Below are 21,921 nucleotides of genomic sequence, written 5' to 3' on the forward strand. Positions count from 1 at the left end.
ATCATGATTATTGTTTTTCACCAATCTTCTGGAAGAGTCTTCCATTTCCTTCAATCATCCTCGGTCCGTTCGAATCACTATTTTCGTTAAGTTTTAATAATTTCATGAATAATGTTTTAACATGTTGATTCAATTATTGATATTATTTAAACAAAGATCACTCTCGTCTTTCACGAAAACTTTAAACTTTCTCCCTATTAGGGGGGGGGAAGTCTACTTAGTCCCTGGAACTAACAACACTGAGTCTATATCCATTCTTCTTTTTAGGTCATTTTCTGTTTATAATAATAGGAACATAAATAGTAATTTGACAATCAAATTGTAGAACTCATTTCATACAAAAATCTTCTAAAAGCTGATTAAGAAAATCTTCTCCGAAATTTCATTTTAAAAATATTGAAGATCAATTATTTGGTTGTCATCACTACATAAGTTACTTGCTATTCACTTGATCCGCTAATGAAATATCTAATTAAAGGAATGCCCATATAAGGGTCTCTCCATTTTGGTACATCTTCTACTTTTCCTTGGATTCTGCTCGTACTTATTACTCAACGAAACTTCATTTACCACTGTATATCATTTTATTCACAATCCTACCGCAATGCTGACATTTAGTACTGTCTTTGACATTCTTGTCGTCATCCTTGGCGCTATGCTTACAACCACACAGGCGATTCGATATTCAGTCTATAGATAGGGTCGCATCTTCTTGCTAGTCTTACCTATACCTAGTAAAGTAGATATCATTCCTTGCCCAGCTAAGATATGTGTTTGGTTTTAACTGGAATGGCACATGTATTCACATCAACAGCCCCAATTAAAATATCACAAATCAATTGTCATGTCATTTTGTGCAAATTTTTGTACACAATTTTGTGCAAGTAGCATTACTCATAATAATATCGAGAATATATTAACCTCGCTAAGATAATAATTTTTTGCAGGGCTTATTTCAACTTATAAGAAATAAAGATAAGGGCTTATTTCAACTCATAAGAAATAAAAATAAAATCGCTAAAGCAAATTTTTTTTGGTCCCAAATAGCCTGTCATTTTGGTAAGGCTAAATTCGACCGCTAGAGGTGGAATTTAGGAGCGCTAAATAATTCAGTTGCGGGAAAATTCCCACCATTTTTTGATGGAGTCAAATTCAATCGCACAAAAAATCCGGTCACATATATTACTAAATTCAACTGCGGGCGGTTGTATTTAGCCTTGCAAAATGAAACAAGCGAAATCGGTCGAATTTAAGTCGGTTGAATTTATGCAGTTGTATTTAGGCTTACTTTCTTGTAGTGTATTTTAAGAGAATTTTTCAAACTCTTTTCGTATTCAATTTCCAAACACATATTATATTGAGAAAGAGATTCCATAAAATAATTCTAGATCAATTCACAATTTCAAGCACAAACTCGGTTAATTACACCTAGAGCACAACTAAAAGATAAACCAAATATACTCAATCACCTCGAGAAGGTAGTTCCACATTCACCAATATACTCCTTTGTAGCACAGATCTTATTATGAGCCTTCAGTCACCGTGCACAGCAAACTTCTTCTTACATTTATCACAACCAAATTTTTTTTTGCCACTATATTTTCGAGAGAAATGCTTCTTGATAGCAGTCAGATCTCCTAGTGCTCTTGAGGGATCATGATGAACACAACCAACTTCGGGGAAAATGTAAACCCTTTTCTTGACTTCATCGTTTGTCTTTTGCTTCAGCTTCCCAAGAAAATTATGTCCTCTTCTGTGGAGCTGCAAGTTCTGCTCCCTTTGAAAACCTCTATTGCACACCTCACACCAAAATCGATTTGTTGCCATTAGACTCTGCGGGGAAAGTGCTACAAACTCTACATCAGGATGTGTCATTTACATATATACACATATCCCAAACCATCAAGTGAACAAATTAAACAATCGAAAAACAATTCAAAAACCATATATGTCTGACTCATCCCCTTTAAATTTCCAGGTAACGGTAAAAGAAAAAATTATATAAACTGACAGTTAATACATACACACACATGCACCCACAATATATACAGCAGATCTTACTTGGATTTCCCCAAAGATACCTCCCTCTTCTTTTAGACGTAGCTGATGGAGAAGAAGCCATGGTAGGACTAGATTTTATGGAAACTCAAATTGATTTTTATTTTTTTTACTAGAAAAACATACAAAAGCTCAAATCTGTAGGTACATACTCTCATATTTATAACAATTTTTCAACCATGAAACCCCAACATTAGATAATTATTTCTTATATATTTGTTTTGCAAATTATTGAAGGTTGGAGGTACACATGAATTTACAAACCATTTCTTTTATAAGTAAATATATTTAGAAAATATCTCAAAAAAGTCACATTTAATGAAAATTTGGGTGCAAGGAAGCAATAAAGAGGAATGTAGTGTGGATGTTGGACGTTACACTTACCTTTTGGCCATATATGCATGGTGAGGGACCGATCTCCTTGTCTTTGTATATTGTATTTTTTTTATTTCATGACATTGATTAAATAAGTAGATTATATATATATCATGATAACTCCAACTTAAAGAAACAGGCTAAACGCCAAATCCGTCATTCTAGATTAAAAACATGAGTCCAGTAACACATGTCCTTATACGTCAATTAAATCCAACTGAATTATCGATCAATAATTCGGTCGTTTTATATCCATAACAATTGAATATTACAAGAAAAATGCCTATGAGCTCCTGAATTGGTTGATATCGTGTCAACATTTTTTTAGTGTTAAACTCAAAAACGACCAACTTATACCTACCGTTCATAAGGAGACGGTCATTTTTTGTATGAATCCACTCGCTATGTTATTAATTCGGTCAGTTTTTCATGCCCACAAATGATTAATTTTGATTGTTATTTCTGCAGATAAGCCGATATTGGCTCTAGAATAACTTTTTTGGGTTCTACAATTGACATTCCTCCTACGCAAACACGTGCAATATCAACTCCAACCACACCACAATTATAACCAACTAACATTAATGTCAACAACAACCAAAAATAATAAAAATGATTTACATTAACCAACCAATTGTTAAAGTAACTACATTTGCTTATTGTACTACATTAAGCAAGCAATCAAATTAATAGACAAATGTTCGAAGCACACATACAACTAAATATATACATGAAAATTCAAATAATAGCTCAAAGCATTGTTAAACCAAAAACTAAATAAAATTGAATAGCGCTCTTCGCACCACTGTTTCTTTTCGTGCCACTCTCCTCGTCTTCGCCAAGCTCGACATCCTCTTCATCTCCGTCCTCGTTGCCGCTGATGGTGGTGTCATCCATAGTCGACCTAGAGATATTTAAAGCTCCAAGCGATTTTTTTGGTGGGATAATAAATTGAAAGAATGATAAAAAGTAAGATATCAATAATATTTATGTCGGTTCAACTAAGTACTAAAAATATCTTATTTTTTAAGTGATCTTTTCAAAAAAAATTAAAAATTGGACCCCTAAATTTTATTTTATGCCTATATTTTTTAATATTTTTCTTTTGATCATTCATGTATATAACAAAAAATTTGTCCCTCAAAGTTCAATTTTTTCGATACCCTCATTCGTTAGCACAAAGAGTTTGGTCCCAAGGTTGGCTTTGATGTCTTCATCACCACTTTCTTGAACCTTTCTTATAGCCTAGAATATATATGATGTTAAAACGCTTTAAAATAACACTACTAAATCTAAATTGAGAACTTTTAAGATTTTACCTCTTGGTTATCTACGTTATACTTTTTGTAAAAGGCCATGGCACTAGCTTCTAGATTTTGTTGCATTTGAACCGCAACTCAGGCAAGCATTTACTTGCTCTTCTGTGGGTACCATATGATATGTATATGAATTTACTCTTGCATTTTTCATCATATCCTGGACCGCATTAAAAAAAAATACAATCCGGCACAACGGATCCGTCGAAGCTTGGCTAGAAAATCTTATGCCTCGACATGTCGAGTTTTATAATTCGCAGCAAGATCAGGGAGGAGTGTCGATGTCGGAACTTTTGAAAAACCAGTCAGTTTATTTCTATGAGGACTTGTCATTTATGGTATTTTTACCTCGAGCCACCATTGTATAGGATATTTTGCCACCTCAATCCCCTGTGCATACTAGCCAATGCTTGCCACCTCAATCCCCGTGCATACTAGCCAATGCAATGCGGTTCCTTTGACAAATTTATATTATATTGTGAATTTTGTGACTTTGGTAAAGTAAATGGTTCTACATTATATTCTAAAAAAGTCTGAATTTTCTCACATAATACATTGTATTGTTAGATAAATTTACAAACTAATTTTAGAGAAAAAAAATACTTAAATTTCATTTGGGTATGAGTTGAAAGTCAAAAAAATAAAAAAAATTATCACTATTTATAATTTTATACTTAAAACATAGAAAGCAATTAATTAAAGTGACATAATATTATATATGTGAAGCCAAAAAAAGGTTGCTAGGGTATGGAATATTTTTATGTGGGGTCATAATTTGATTTTACAAATCAACCCTATTTAACAAGCGTTATCCATTTTATCAAATATATTCTCGATTGTACGTTAACTATCCACGTAAACAAGTTGTCTATTTCATATATTATCAATATCAATTGTACCCTGGTATTACAAACATGAACAAGTTGTCTATTTCATCAGCACTATCCTAAAATTGTCTTACAAACTTAAAGAGATGATGTGAAATATTACTTATGAAGTTCAAATATGCAATTAAACAATTTAGATATGGAATATTAAGAATTTAATATACAACTAAAATTTTATATGTAAAAAATAACTTTTTTAATGAAACTTTATTCAAGTTAACTGTGTAGATGAGTTTAATTTTACAAGTGTTTAGTATAAATTAAATAACGAAAGTGGCTTAATTCTAAATTTCAAAGCAAAAATGTAACTTTCAAAATAATATATATATATATAGGGTCTTACTCCAATGAGAACTCTAGTATTGTGAGATATGAGATCTAATCATATCCACTCATTCAAATACAACATATTCATCTCTCGCCGTTAATTTAATATTTAATATTTATAAATTTTAATATTCTTCCATCTTCTATCAAATTCTACCACCCATCAACCACCACCACCTCCGGTGACAACCATTCAAATGATGAAGGAACAAATTTTGACTAAATTATCGTAAAACGACGACACTCCGGTCGGTACGGAGACGCACGATTGTTTGGCCGAAAAAGCGATTAAGGATGACGATGCAGATGGATGGATGGAGGGAGGGAGAGAGAGAGAGAGATAGATAGAGAGAGAGAGAGTGAGGGAATCTGATATGCGGGGACGGAATGATGGCGGTCGGAGCAGCGGCTGGTACGTGGTGGTGATGGGTAGTGATTGTGGGTGGTTGGTGGGTGTAGTGGGCAGAGAGGTGGATGAAAGAGATGAAGTGTAAAATTAAAATGTATGGTTGTAATTATATTTAGGGATACAAATGTATGGTTGAGATTAGATCTCATATCTCATTTTAATTGGGGTTCTCATTTGAGCAATTCCCTATATATATAGGGTCTTACTCCATTGAGAACTTTTTTTTGGTGAAATATGAGATCTAATCTCAACCATAAAAATTTAAATCAATTTTTAATCTAGACCATTAATTTTAAATATCATCATCTTCTCCAACCATCTCTTCCATCTTCTTCTTTCTACTTACCACCCATCACCACCTCCAACAACCAGCAACCACCATTTCTGGCCCCCACCACCTCCGGCAACCTCCAGAAAATCACCACCGTCAAACATAAAATCACCACCGTCAAATCAAAAATCACCACAGAAAAACTAGAAATCACCATCGAAAAATAAAATATTACCGCAACTGACAACCGATAAACAAAAAATCACCTCCGGAATAAACAAATCACCACAACCGGCCACTACCTATACCCACCAGATCCACCACCAGCTCAATTCATCAACTCCGATCACCACTATTATAACAAAAATCACCATATTAACTATAAACACCACAATCAAATCCACCATATCATAATCACCACCATAACCACCACCATCCACTGACCCCCCAATTGGAAGAATCACCAGAATTTTATGAAAATTACCTATGATATTGAGCAACGGATTTCAAACTATACCGAATTGAAGCAATTGTATAGCCAATATTCGAGGGGAAGCTCTGATCGGTGAAATTAATAGTGGATGAATCAATAAAAGCGGATCTAACGGGAATGAACTGAGCTCAAACGGAAAGTGTGGTGGTGTGTGTATTTAATTCGTTGTGGGAGGAGAGAGAGAGCAGAGAGAAAGAGAGTGAGAGAGAGAGATGGGGGAGTGAACATTCTGGTCACGAGCGGTGGAGTGGCGGTGGCGGCATCGAGTAGTAAGAATGGAGAGAGTGCAGTGGTTGGGTAAGTGGGTAGGGTCGGTGTCGAGAGAACTGATAAGAAAAGTGTTGGGTGGGAAAAGGAAATGTGTGATAGGGATTAAAAGAAAAACAAAAAATATTATAAAATGGAGGGCTGAGATTAGATCTCATATCTTATTATAATTGGGATTCTCATTTGAGCAATTTCCATATATATATATATAATGTTGAAAACTAATAAAGATTCAAAGCAACTTTCAAAGCAGGAATGCAAATTTCAAAACAAAATTATAAAATTATAAAATTAGCCTTTGATTTATAACCAACAGCTTTTTATTTCAAAGCATAGCATAATAAAAAAAAACAAAAATATCTCAAAATACCTTTATTTCATAGAAGATTAATGATTAGTTTAATTAGTTCTTTGGATGTTCTCGTTCTAATTAAGGTCATTCAAATCAACTCCATACACCTGCCTTGATCACCAACTAGGTAAGATCTCCTGCACAAAAAGCTAATAGTTAGCCATTTTAAACATATATAGAGCAAATATTTGTACAAAATACTAAGTATATTTGATTGTACATGGAAAATAAATAGTAATGCAATTATTTTTTTGTTCTATAAAATTTTACATTAGCATTACCCTAGACCAGCTACTTACAATATATAGTAATAATTTTTTATTATGATAAAAAGTAATTAAAAAGAGAGGTGACTATTTTCTGAGCCCCAATTTACATAGAATGTGTTAGTGGGTATATATTTAAACATGAAAATAATAACACTAGCTCCTTCTTTTTCAAAAAAAAAATGTGAAAGTTTGTATATGTATGGTAAAATAATCTGCCATATTTTTCCCCTTTTGGCTACATATACCTTATTTTATGTAGATTTATACGGTCATGCAAAGACATAGCGTACATATTGCTATAAAAACAGCACAGAGCATATAAGCATTGAGATAGAAAGGGAGACAGGGGCCTGACCTGAAGCATGGATGGCTTGAAAACCCAGGGCTACGGTGATGAATGAAAGGCCTGGCCTCAGCTGATGTGGTAGCTTCCCTGTCCCACGAGTTGGTCGTCCCATTACCACTGTGATCATCACCCCCCATTCCACCTCCACTCACGCTGTTCATCCCAGTTCCCAAGCCAAGAAAATCCCTGGTAAGCCTATTACGATACTCACTCTCAACATTCATCTGTGGATCCCCCAAAACATTGTTATTTACTTCATGACCAACCAACATTCCACCAGCATTTTTCACATCGGACATCATTCCTCCACGTGGAGCATTCATCTAATCAATTAAAGGTTCCATGCCACCGCCATATCCTCCACCACTTCCATAACTCCCACCACCCACATTCCAATTCTTGTACATTTCTTCCAAGGTGCCACCACCTCCATATCCTCCAGCACTGCTCATTCTATCTCCCAGAGCTCTCCCATAGCTATTAAAAGCAGATCCTATGGATTGTCCTGATAGCAAACTAGTAAATGAATTTGGATTTGAGGCCCCTTGTCCTAGCCGCGGAGTCAAGAGTAGCTGATGGCTCCCTGGAATTTGGGAATCTGCAGCTGGGCCCAGGTACATGGAGCCAGGGTTACTAGCATTTGCCGAAATACAAGCAGCATCACACATGGAACGATGGTAGGTAAAACTCTCAGGCCTGCATCAAGTAATTGTTTAACCTTTAGTTAATTATAGATAGAAAATTATAATTTGTTCATATTAAAACAAATTTTCTGCAATTTCAAGAGACACCAGAAAAAAGAACTCTACGAAATCAAGAGATACCAGAAAAAAGAACTCTACGAAATCACTTCCACTATTAAATTGCAGTGCTAAGCACAAACTCCAATGCTAATTAATTGGATACATCACAACTAACCCGAAAACAGAAAACTATTTATGTAATCAATTAGAATTAAAAGAGAGACTTGTGGTATGACCATCACCTGGGAAAGGTAGTTCCACATTCACATTTATATTTTTTAGTACCACAAATCTTATTATGGGCCTTCAAGTCAGAGTCTACGGCATACTTCTTGTTGCATTTATGGCAGCTAAATTTCTTTTCGCAATGTTTTCTAGAAAAGTGTTTCTTGATTCCGGTAATATCTCCAAGGGCCCTTGATGGATGGTGATGGACACAACCCATTTCAGGGCAAATGAAAACCTTTTTCCGGATTTCATGGCTTGTCTTTTGTTTGAGCTTCCCTGGCAAATTGTGTCTCCTTCTGTGGAGCTGCAAGTTCTGCTCCCTTGGAAAACCCTTCCCACACACATCACACGAAAACCTATCTGTGGCCAACAGAGTTTTGGGTGAGAGTGCGACAATTTCAGCATCTGGGCCTGTCACATACATACACATATATAGAGACGTCAGATAAACAGATTAAAAAACCATGTCAGAAACATTCTGACCCGGACATTAGATTTATTGAAATATATATCCTTGAAGACACAAAGATAAATTAAGACCAAAATACTCACACTGCACGTATATCTCTGTATATATAATATCTTACTTGAATTAATTCCTCGACGTTTTTGCTGTTTTCTCTCAGCAGCACTTGGTAAGGCAGAAGAAGCCATAACAGATAAAGTTGCAGATGAAGCCATTTCTCTAGGTGTTTCTTGAAACTAAAATTGATTTGTAGTAGAAGAATACTCAAAGCCTGGGATGTATGTGATCTCTTTGTATCCTCTCTCAAATTTATAATAACATTTTAACCATGGTCACTTGACTCAGGTACCTTCCAGGGTTAATTCTAGCCACAATTAATTTAAAAAAAATATTTAAAAGCTTTTCTTCCACCATATTAATTGTATTCAGGAAGGTAGTAAACAGGAATGTGGTGAAAGGTAATGGTAATGTTATGGATTATGCACGCCCCTTTGGCCACATTTGCAGCTGGGGATGAGGTCCCACTGACTTTTTTTTTGTCATTTATTATATAGATTCCAGCTGGATTTTGGATTTTCTATTACTTTTTGAATGTCTTGGTCAGTTTCATTCTTGTAACTTTGAATTACAAGATATATTTAAATGACATATGATTTTGATATTAATTATATGATTCATAGGCAATTATCTTTAACTCAATGGCCCCTAAAAAATTATTTACAATGTAAATTGAAAAAAATTAACAAATAAACAATAGTAAAAGTTAATTATTCTATTAGCAAAAATGATTAATTTATTAGTTTAGGAGATTAGTACTACATTGAAATATAATTAGAGAATAATAGAAATATTATGTCATTTTGTCCTCGATTTTATGCATATAGGACAACTCATTTTGACCAATAACATAATCAAAAAGAAGAAAAAATTTGTTCAAATTAGCTAGCACCACATTTCTCACATGTTTCAATTTTGTAACTTAAATTATATCATCATCTTTTTATCTCACAACGACCGCGGAGATAAATCTGTTTGTCATATATTTTTAACGACACACAATCAACATGGGTTCCACACTGCACGTTAACATGAGACATTGTAGCCGCATGGATTTATCTAACCGATTTAGCGACCCATGGCCAATGGAGATGCAACGTGATCTCTCCAGTAGTGCTGAAGCCTTCTCAAATGCGTCCGCAAGGGTTGACTCAGTTGATTACAGTGGGGATAATTATCCTCTTGGTTACAAGTTCGAATCCCACGAGAGAAAAATTAATGATTATGCCTCATGAACCAGAGTCTAACGCTTAAGTATAGTTTATCTTGGTTCACATGATTTGCAGGCTATTATCTTGGTTCACGTGATTTACAGGCTATTGCGTGAGCTTGTGAGATTTACCCAGTGTGCATCCTAAGGGTAGCGGCTGCGGAGCACCTCTTTGGTTGGACAATATGAACCTCGGTTATGGAATAGATAAATTATACACTTATCATTTGAGATATTTTTTATAATATTTACATATTTTTGTATTACAAATTTTAGCTATTTTAGTTATTTACAAAGTTTCTAACTTATGGACATACGCGTCAGAGATGGCACGACAACGCTGTGGCAAAAATACCAGCACGAGCTGCGAGGAGGATAGGAAGGATATAGAGGGCGACATCAAAGAGGTGGAGGGAGACAGTGAGGATGTAGTAGGCAACGGCGGTGGCACTTAGGTCGCTAGTTTGTTCTAAACTTTTGTTAATTTTATTATTGTTTATGATGGGAATTTAAATTTTAGGAATTAAGGTTTAATATGTAAATATATATATCATTATGTATTATGTGGGTTATTAATAGTCTAATAGTTTGATAGTATGTTTTATTGTTTATGATTTGATTTAGTTTAATATTTTTGTGTTGTGGCTTGTAAGTGATATGAACATGTTTGGATGATTGGCATTAATAATGTAAGCAATGGCATAAGGGTTATACGAATTGCAGTAAAAATAAGTCTGGTAGATTATAACTAAAAGAAACCATTTTTATGATTCATAAACCAAAAAAATGACTACAATTTCTAGTTGGTAATACGGGCTGATTTTTATTGAATTACTTTTGGGCGATAAAGGCCATGTTACTTGTAGTATATATAGTCACACTTAACTGACAGCTTATAGCATGGGTTGCATACAAATTTAAGAATGTTAATAAGTCAAAAATAGATTCATATCCTTATCTCTTTTTATAATTGTCTTGACTTTGCTGACATATTCAATAATATGAGTCACCGGAGCACTATTCTCGAAAGCACCTGTACTGAGTAATTCAAGGAGAAAGTCGTTTATCGAAAGATCATTGGCCTACAAGTTTATGTATCATTTTTTTTCATTTTTAATTAGGGTATATGTAATAATATACAAGTTTTCAAGTATAAGCTAAATGAATAGAACTCTTTAGAATACTCTTATATGTAATAATTGATATCTCATGTCTGTCTCGAGAGAGACTAAGGCGGCTCCCTCTCGAAAAACCACGGTGGCTCCCCGTCCACATCCTTGCCTCGGGACCTTGGGCAATCGAGAATACTTTCTTGACCCAAAAATATCATCATGACATTTTTAATATTTATTTTAATTTGGCCAAGATGTTAAGTTTAAATTATTTTGTGCAAGGGCAGGTTAAAAAAAGGAAGTTGCGTGTTGTTTTTGTATACAATACACTGGGCATGTTACCAAAAAAAAGTGAAAGTGTTTTTAACTAAATTTAAAGAAAAAGGAAGGTGCATATTGTTTTTGTTTTTGTATAGGAGTGTGCATGTTGCCCTAAAAAGTGCACATCACAAGTTTTATGTCAATTTACAGTTGAGGTAATTGTAACATCAGAAATTACCAAAAATACTAACTTTTCTAAATTTTTTTGCGATTTTACTATATTCTCAATTCTTTTCCAAAAATTCGGACTCAAACAAAATCAACCAAATCAAACATATATGCAACTAGTTGAATGGTGTTTTTTTGGTTGCAAAAAATTTGACAAAATTTGGCAAAAGGGTGCAATTTGAATCGGATTTCAAAGAAAGGGATGAAAACTGCAATATTTGAATGTAGGTATACAAAATTGATTTTTGGACAAATTTAAGGGGTGCAAAATGCAATATATATTAAGTTAAATTAACTCTTATTTTAAAATTGATATAGTAAATATTTTGTTTGTTTACTTCACTTTTACACTTTATTAAACCTTAACGGTTGATAGTTTATTTAGGAGCAATATAGGGTTGTGGGTTTGTGTAATATACTCCCTCGATCTCATATTATGTGTCACATTTCGTTTTATAGAAGTCAAATTTACCAACTTTTGACTAACGATTAAACATTACTCGTATATTATTTCAAAAAACTAAAAATTATATATGAAAGTAGATTAAATCTACTTTCCGTTGATGTAATTTTTTTATTTTGTTCACTTATAAATTATTAATAAATTTCAGTCAAAGTGAATTTGACCGGCACAAATCCAAAAAAGACGCATAATATGAGATGGAGGGAGTACTTTTTATACTTTGATTAGCATAAAGTTTGATATTTTGTTTAATCATAATATTTGAGTTAGGGTTGTAGATTTAAAGGTGTAGGTGTTTAACTATTAGGAAATAAATTTTAATTAAAGTGGTAACATTTGAGTAACAAATGTATATATTTTGAGTTAGAGTTATAATATTTGAGTTAAGGTTGTATATTTGAGTTAAATGAATATAATGATCACCCGCCAAAGAAAAGGTTGTTAGGGCAGCCGAATGCTTATGGGGTGATTTGGTTATCAATGTTAACCCTACTTTAATGGGCCTTGTCCATATACCCTACCTTATGTAAAAACAAATTAACTATTTCATGAGCCCTGCAGGTAAAATAGTATATGTAACAAATTACCAAATTTAAATAGATGTAAAATTTTACACTAATTATAAATTTCAAAGCACAAATGAAACTACCACATCAAAACAAAATATATACTATATAAGTTAAAAACTATAAAGATTCTAAATGAGCATATTATAAAACTGGCCACTGACTCAAAATTAACTGTCAAAAATTAAGGGTCATTCATTTCAAAGTAGAACATAATAAAAATTAAAACAAAAATATACCAAACACAATTATTATTATTTTCCCCGGCATATATTTGTTACAAAATATTAAATACACTTGATTGCAAATGAAAAATAAATGTTATACACTAAACCAAATTATCTATTAAATCAATTTATTTAAATACAAAAATTGTAAAAAAAAGCAACTAAATTAAATCAGTAATTATCAAGCCAAGTTTGGTGTATTTTGCACAACTAAAAAAATTGAGGTGAAAAATGTTTATATTTCCCATGGATGTTGCATTTCTAAATATAGGAAAGTTAAAAAGTGATATATAAGTTGGTGATGAAAAGAATATTCTTATATGCTATGATATTTTTAACTTTTCATTGTTATAAAATGTCACATTAAACTTGAATTTGTGCTACTATTGTATATTTAGATTGGAAAAATAAGTAGAGTGCAAAATCAAATTTAAACTTAGGACCCGCTTAATTTAAGTCAATTATTAATCATTCTGTATAATTTACTTTTGTTATTAATTTGATGAAAGTCTTTTTGTTCATTTTATACAATTATTAGTTATATGAAATCACAATTGGAACCATGTTTCTTGTAATTAATTATGTTGTTGAAATTAACATAGGAATTTGTTACTAAGTCTCTACTTCAAAAAAAATATTAACTTAATTTTCAAAAAAAATGACTAAATTTTTCTATCATATTTGAACCGGTTTGTAACCACTTTAGCATAAAAATATCATGTGAATAAGGTTTGTTGCAGAGAGATAACATAAAACAAATTTGAAATTCAAAAAGATGGTAAAAGAGATAAAAGAGAAATGACAAAATTTAAATACTATATCTTTAAATTAACAGGAGATGCATGCAAATGAGCATTTAAAATATTTAAATTACTATACAAAACAAAAGTTGTCCTCTATCCTAATTTTATTTATATCATTTAAAATATTTAAATTACTACACAAAACAAAGGTTGTCCTCTATCCTAATTTTTCATATGAAAATAAGTAGTTTAATTCATTTCATATAGTTTCTATAAAACATAGAAAACAATTAATTAAAGTGATATATAATTATATATGACAAGTCAAAGAAAAGGTTGTTATGACACAAAATACTTTTATGGAGGGTGATAATTTGGTTCTACACATGGCCTCTATCTAACATTTTATCAACTGTACCCTAGAATGATGTATGTAAATAAGTTGTCTTATATTAATGGTACTCTAGAATTTACAAATTTTAACAAATTGTTTATTGAATAACAAATTTACAAATTTAAAGAGACATGAAATATTAGTGTTCAAATATTTAATTAAACAATTTAGACATTGGAATATTAGGAATTTATTATATAATCAAAATTTCATATGTAAAAATTAAATTTTTTAATTAAATTTTATTCAAGTTAAGTGTGTATATGTTCTCGATTGTACAAGTATTTAGTATAAATCTAATAAGAAAAGTGACTTAATTCTAAATTTCAAAGCATAAATTCAACTTTTAAAACAAAATGTATATATAAAGTTGAGAACTAATAAAGATCTAAATCAACTTTCAAAACAAAATGAAAAAAATATAAAACTAGCCTTTCATTTAAAACAGCGGTTTTTCACTTCAAAGTAGAGCATAAAAAAAAAAGAACAAAAATATCCCAAAACACCATTATTTGATAGAAAATTAATGATTAGTTTGATTATTTATTGGATATTCAAGTTCTAAGGTCATGGAAATTAACTCCATATAGTAATTATATTAACGTCCTAAATGGCAAAGCAAGTAAAATACAATTTAGAATGAGATAGGGAAGGGAAGAGAGTCCTGATGACCTAAAGCATTCCATTACCACCATTCTGATCTTCACCTCCACTCAAGCTGTTCATCCCATTTCCCATGCCAAGAAAATCCCTGCTAAGAATATCACCATACTCACTCTGAACTTTCATCTGCTGCTCCACCAAAACATTGTTATTCACCTCACCAATCAACATTCCATCAGCGCATTGTTCACATCGTACATCATTCCTCCATATGCAACATTCATCTGATCACTTAAAGGCTCCATGCCACCTCCATATTGTTGTAAGATACTTCCACCCCCTCTCCCACCACCACCACTCGTTCCATCTCCCAAAGCTCCCCCATAGCTACTAAAAGCTGATCCAACCAATGGGCATGATAGCAAACTCGTAAACGAATAAGGGCTTGAGGCCCCTTGTCCAAGCAGGGGAGTTAAGAGTTGCTGATGGCTCCATGGGATTAGTAAACCTCCAGCAGGGCCCAGGCTCGTGGAGCTAGTGTTACTAGCATTGGCGACAATGCCAGAAGCCATGCAGCTGTAGGGGGTGCAATTTGTTGTGTGCCTTGCCATCTTTTCATTAAGAGCCTCACAAATTGAACGATCATGGGTAAAACTTTCAGGCCTGCTATAAGTAATTATTTAATCTTTAAATAACATTCTTTGTATAAGTAAATATTAATTAAGATACATACTTGAAAAAAAAAACTTTTTGTAGGTATAAATACATGAAGAAAACTATATTTAAAACAAGCTCTTTATGGTCATTTCTAATTCTCGTTTAATTCCAAGTCTTAGAGTACGAAATTATAATTAATATGTTGTAAAGAAGAAAAGAAATGGAGTGTAAGATAAAAGGAATAATAATAGGAAAATGTTTGGTGCATAAAATTGTATACAAAATTGTGTACAAAATGATATGTGTTTAGTTTTAACTGGAATGGTACATGTATTCACAAATCAATTTTCATGTCATTTTGTGCAAATTTTTGTACACAATTTTGTGCAAGTAGCACTACTCATAATAATATCGAGAATATAATAGCCTCGCTAAGATAATAATTTTTTGCAGGGCTTATTTCAACTCATAAGAAATAAAAATAAGGGCTTATTTCAACTCATAAGAAATAAAAATAAAATCGCTAAAGCAAATTTTTTTTGGTCTAAAATACTCTGCCATTTTGGTAAGACTAAATTCGACCGCTAGCGGTGGAATTTAGGAGCGCTAAATAATTCAGTTGGCAGGAAAATTCAGACCATTTTTTGATGGAGTCCAATTCAACAGCACAAAAAATCCGGTATATTACTAAATTCAGCAGGCGGTTGTATTTAGCCTTGCCCAATGAAACAAGCGAAATCGGTCGAATTTAAATCAGTTGAATTTAGGCTTACTTTTTTGTAGTGTATTTTAAGAGAATTTTTCAAACTCTTTTCGTATTCAATTTTCAAACACATATTATATTGAGAAAGAGATTGCATAAAATAATTCTAGATCAATTCACAATTTCAAGCACAAACTCGGTTAATTACACCTATAGCACAACTAAAAGATAAACCAAATATACTCAATCACCTCGAGAAGGTAGTTCCACATTCACAAATATACTCCTTTGTAGCACAGATCTTATTATGAGCCTTCCAGTCACCGTGCACAGCAAACTTCTTCTTACATTTATCAGAGCCGGATTTTTTTTGCCACTATGTTTTCAAGAGAACACAACCAACTTCAGGGAAAATGTAAACCCTTTTCTTGACTTCATCGTTTGTCTTTTGCTTCAGCTTCCCAGGCAAATTATGTCCTCTTCTGTGGAGCTGCAAGTTCTGCAAGTTCTGCTCCCTTTGAAAACTTCTATTGCACACCTCATACCAAAATCGATTTGTTGCCATTAGACTCTGCGGGGAAAGTGCTACAAACTCTGCATCAGGACGTGTCATTTACATATATACACATATCCCAACATCAAATGAACAAATTAAACAATCGAAAAACAATTCAAAAACCATATATGTCTGACTCATCCCCTTTAAATTTCCAAGTAACGGTAAAAGAAAAAATTATATAAACTGACAGTTAATACATACACACACATGCACCCACAATATATACAGCAGATCTTACTTGGATTTCCCCAAAGATACCTCCCTCTTCTTTTAGACGTAGCTGATGGAGAAGAAGCCATGGCAGGACTAGATTTTATGGAAACTCAAATTAATTTTTATTTTTTTACTAGAAAAACATACAAAAGCTCAAATCTGTAGGTACATACTCTCATATTTATAACAATTTTTCAATCATGAAACCCCCACATTAGATAATTATTTCTTATATATTTGTTTTGCAAATTATTGAAGGTTGGAGGTACACATGAATTTACAAACCATTTCTTTTATAAGTAAATATATTTAGAAAATATCTCAAAAAAGTCACATTTAATGAAAATTTAGGTGCAAGGAAGCGATAAAGAGGAATGTAGTGTGGATGTTGGACGTTACACTTACCTTTTGGCCATATATGCATGGTGAGGGACCGATCTCCTTGTCTTTGTATATTGTATTTTTTTTATTTAATGACATTGATTAAATAAGTAGATTATATATATATCATGATAACTCCAACTTAAAGAAACAGGCTAAACGCCAAATTCGTCATTCTAGATTAAAAACATGAGTCCAGTAACACATGTCCTTATACGTCAATTAAATCCAACTGAATTATCGATCAATAATTCGGTCGTTTTATATCCATAACAATTGAATATTACAAGAAAAATGCCTATGAGCTCCTGAATTGGTTGATATCGTGTCAACATTTTTTTAGTGTTAAACTCAAAAACGACCAACTTATACCTACCGTTCATAAGGAGACGGTCATTTTTTGTATGAATCCACTCGCTATGTTGTCCATTCGATCATCGTAAGTGGTCTTCCTGGCGCGGCAAACTCCCGTAATGAGTTCATCATCCATTTGGATAATTCTGCAACACTACCCGTAGCATTTCGATCGAAAGGCTACTAATGGGTGGTTGCCGAAGCATTGACAGGGTCAAACATTTTTATTGGTGTATCCATTGAATGAAGTATCTCGTAACTTCATTTCTTTTCAAAATATTTCAAAGATCAAATATTTTCAAGTTTTATTTGTGGTCTCATCTATGGGATGACCTCGTGAATTTTATTATACTTTGAACAGTGGTAGTTCAAATAGCTTTATAAATGATATAAGTATAGTGAAATATTTGGTAACTTCATCCCTTGTTTTTACTTATATCTAGTAAGTAATTATCTTACTCATGATAAAAGATTCTAGTAAGTATCCATTTAGATACTTATATTATTGTTATCACTATATATTATCTTGCGAGCTGTAAGGCTCACTCTTGCTTTATTTCTTCATCACACAACAACAGTTAGGAAAGATGGCCAGACTCCAGCAGACCCAGCGCAAGCGCGTGGGAAGCGTCCCGCGTCTTCCCGATGATGTTGTGGCTGCTATAGCTGCAGAGGTAGATCCATTGGTAGATCAGGCATTCTATTTTGAGAATCAAATTATGTATAATTATAACTTGTGGCAGATAATGGCAATTAACTGTAAATTTATCAAGTAATCATTTTGGGTTGTAATAACTTTTAAATTGTGGATTCAAAGACTTGTACTTATTTAAATTTCATCTCTGAGACTATAACGGGTTGTGGTGTGTGTTAGTGTGGGGTCACAGTATAAGGTTATTATTATTAATTAAGTGAAGTGATATTGTGGAGAGAAAGACCGTGACGACCCGGATCCCCGACCCCGGATCTGGGGGTGTTATAGCTTCACCGCTACCCGTATAGCAAATTTATAGGGCGTTTATATGTATATATCAAAAAGGAGTAAGTTAGATCGATCATATATATAGAAGATGGAGAGTTGAATTGAGTTATACAAGCAACACATAGAATATGATGTTAGCAAGAGGCTATGAAGGAAAGATTGATATTATACGTTAAAGTTATAAAAAAAAATAAAAATAAAATTATAAGGTTGAAAGATTCACCTAAGAAAAATAAAAGTGATATACTTAAAAAGTATCAGTACTATTCCTTAGTGTGATTCTGAGGACATAATCCTTTTAAGGGGGAAGGATGTAACATCCGGGAAATATCGCATAATTATTTGTATCAATATATGATTATTATGTAAATATTATATGAATTTTTGGTGAATTATCTGATGATTGATAATAATATTTGGATGTTGTATATAATAAAATGTTAGTATGTTAATTTTAATATGTACAGAATAAAATATAGATAATGAAGGTATTTTTTTGGTAATTTATGGAGTGTTATATAATTTTTTAATGATTTATAAATTTATTAATTATTTTTCTGAATCATTATAAAATTATTTTATAAAGCTGGGAATCGTCCGACTTCAACCGTTTTTACGTTTTTACAACTCGAAACTCTTTCAAAAACTACTTCCTAACCTAATCTGGTAATTCCGGACATTTTTCGTGTTTTGACTTTTTCGATCCGGATTACGATTTGACCCGTGCGAGGCCCGGCGCAAAATTTTCGATACGATAATCATTTCGATAAATCAACAAAACCCATATTCTCAAAAGACTGGATAATATTACATTATTTTCGTATAAAGTATTTTATAAAAAGCCCGGTTGAGATAATTATCCAAAACTGATATCAAATCGGATCGTTATTGCAGTTACTTAGTGGCTAAGCAACTAATTTAACGATCCAAAACGATCCAGAACGAACCAATACTCCGTAAATATAAATAGCATATTTCTTATTTTATTTTATTCGTTTATTCATTACAACCAGTAAAAAATACAGTAAATACAGAGAAAAAACCCTAGAAACCGATATGTTCATGAGAATCAAACGCACAAACGAAGGCGTTACCGAACTCCGATTTAAGCGTGTAATATATCAAAACGAAGCTCTCGAAAAGTACTTTATGGATCAAGCAACCATTTTAGTGCAGCAATTAAGGTAATTTTCTTATTTATTTATTTATATTCGAATTATTTGATGATTAAATTATGAAAATTTGTTCTTGGTGTTCTTGAAGAATTATGAAAATCAAAGTCAAATTTGAAGGTGATGTGGATCTCATAAATCAAAGTATGAGTAACCGTTGTGAAGCCCTCGAATTTGTTCTATTCATTTCAATCATCAAAATATCAAACAATGGGTAATTTTTAATTTGAATTTCTAGGGTTCATGGGTCGAATTGGATTTTTTTTGATTATGTAGTTATTTGCTTGTTTTAATGATATGTATAGCTTCCTTGCATCATTTGCAATTGATTCATATACTTAATTGCATCAAACAATTACCAGAGGGTATAAATCGGGTTCTTGAATTTTGGCGAATTTTATTTAATTTGTTTTTAATTAATTATTAACAATTTGTTGATATTGATTGCTGGGTTGAATTGCCAAGGAGATTCCCTTTTAATTGATATATTGTTCGTTGATTTTCGTCTAGAAACGATAGGGTTCATCGTTCCGCCGGAAGTAGCTCGAACTCGCCGATATCCATGGCGTTTTGCCGGAATCGGGGTTCGATAGGCGAGTTGTGGGATGATTGGACTGCTGGGTTGTTGTCGATTGGGAGTGGGAACCGATCACAGGTCGTACCTATTGCACTGGGAGGTCGAACAGAGTCTACAGGAATCCGAGAATTCTCCGAATTCTGCACATATTCCGACGGGTTCTTCGGGTTCTTGTTGACCCCTTTACCCGTTTTCCAGACCCAGAATTAGACCCGGTTTCGATCCCCAGAACCCCAAACCTATTTCCTGAATTCTGTTCTTGAATTTTCTGTTTTAAAATAATTCAAAAATCTATTATTTAATTTCTAAAATTCATTTTTAATCCCTAAAATCATTATTTTTATTCCAAAATTCATTTTAAATTCAAAAACAAATCTGATTTATTTTATTAGTTAATTTTAGTTAGTTTTTAATTATTTTAACTAATCAATTAATTTAATATTAATTGATTAATTAACTTAATTAATTATTAATTAATTTTAATTGATTTAATAAATAGATTTAATTATTTATTTTTGGTTTAAAAATTTTGAAAAATAGTTTCAAGCTTTAAATATTATTTTAAATTATTTTCAAGGCTCAATAATTATTATAAAATTATTTTAAAGTCAGATTCGGGTATTCGAACCCTATTATTTAATTATTAAATGATTCGGAGACCCGTTTAATTTCGAAAAATGTTCAAAAATTCATAATAAATCAACCGTTCGTCTGTTTAATACGAAACAAACGCCCCTAGACTCAGAAAAATAGTTTGCTTTATTAAAAATATTTCTGAGACCTAAATTCCTTTTTGACCCAATTTCAATTTTAAACATATCGAGACCTACCTTTTGATGACTCAACTTATGTGCTACATGAATTACGTGATTATGTGTTATGTGGATAATATGATTACATGCCCGATGTGTACGTATTATGTGAACAACGAGTCAGCGTGTTTTTTAAACGTTATTTGAATGAGATGTGATTCTTATTTATTATTATCGGGCGGGTAGACGATAGGGATAAGTGTTTAGACTAGTCAATTATATATTGTCAGTTCATTGAATAGTATTATTTGTGATAGATGCACATAGTGTGAGATGTTCAAAGCCAGATAGAGATTTTAGAAGTAAAGCCTGATTGCGTGTAGTACTGAAATGAGTGGATTCAGAATAAAGATAAACCTAAGAGAATAATAAGAATGGTAAAGTAGCCCGTCAAGGGTAATACAGATGCGACAGGACTGAGTGATATGGCAGCTAGTTAAAGATCGGAGGATTATCAATTGAGACAAGTATTCCTAACCTTTCTCCTAAAATACTGCAAATATTTATTCGCTCATATTCTAAGTTTAGAATAGTTAACTATTTTATATTTCGCTGCAATTACTCTTATTATGCCAGTTCTTTTCAATATTGTTCCTATAATTCGATTGCTCTCTTGAGCAAATACCCATTCTTTTGGGTTATTTGCGGACACTGAATTAGAATGTTTGAAATCAAAATACTCCACGGACTGGATGGTTACGATTCGGGTCGGGTATGAACCGGACCCCTTTAGGCCATAGTTGCCTGGGTGCCCCATATATTGGTTGGGTCTATGCAGTTGAGTATAGATCCGCATTATATCCTGACTGATCAGCAGGTTATAGTGCATATGTTGGTTCT

The 21,921-nt window shown here is 32.6% G+C and overlaps 2 protein-coding genes across 2 annotated transcripts; both read right to left on the reverse strand.

Moving 5' to 3' along the window:
* Positions 1 to 1,533: 1,533 nt before the first annotated feature.
* Positions 1,534 to 3,330, reverse strand: LOC141718681 (zinc finger protein GAI-ASSOCIATED FACTOR 1-like). The gene is made up of 2 exons (XM_074521064.1): positions 3,237 to 3,330; positions 1,534 to 1,856 (listed from the first exon to the last, which is right to left on the reverse strand). Exons 1-2 carry the CDS (start codon positions 3,328 to 3,330, stop codon positions 1,534 to 1,536), a joined length of 417 nt encoding a protein of 138 aa, XP_074377165.1.
* A 4,363-nt stretch (positions 3,331 to 7,693) lies between these two features.
* Positions 7,694 to 9,022, reverse strand: LOC141718687 (zinc finger protein GAI-ASSOCIATED FACTOR 1-like). The gene is made up of 3 exons (XM_074521070.1): positions 8,929 to 9,022; positions 8,356 to 8,752; positions 7,694 to 8,066 (listed from the first exon to the last, which is right to left on the reverse strand). The coding sequence occupies exons 1-3, from the start codon at positions 9,020 to 9,022 to the stop codon at positions 7,694 to 7,696; spliced, it is 864 nt and encodes a 287-aa protein (XP_074377171.1).
* Between the last annotated feature and the right edge of the window lie 12,899 nt (positions 9,023 to 21,921).

This window comes from Apium graveolens, chromosome 1, assembly GCF_009905375.1.
Source record: "Apium graveolens cultivar Ventura chromosome 1, ASM990537v1, whole genome shotgun sequence".
NCBI classification, from domain to species: Eukaryota; Viridiplantae; Streptophyta; class Magnoliopsida; order Apiales; family Apiaceae; genus Apium; species Apium graveolens.

Coding starts and splice junctions, on each gene's coding strand:
- LOC141718681 (XM_074521064.1), bottom strand. CDS start 3,330: ATGGATGACACCACCATCAGCGGCAACGAGGACGGAGATGAAGAGGAT. Junction 1,857..3,236: donor TGGCACGAAAAGAAACAGTG/GTGCGAAGAGCG, acceptor ATCCTGATGTAG/AGTTTGTAGCACTTTCCCCG.
- LOC141718687 (XM_074521070.1), bottom strand. CDS start 9,022: ATGGCTTCATCTGCAACTTTATCTGTTATGGCTTCTTCTGCCTTACCA. Junction 8,753..8,928: donor ACGTCGAGGAATTAATTCAA/GTAAGATATTAT, acceptor TGTATGTGACAG/GCCCAGATGCTGAAATTGTC. Junction 8,067..8,355: donor TGTGGAACTACCTTTCCCAG/GTGATGGTCATA, acceptor TACTTGATGCAG/GCCTGAGAGTTTTACCTACC.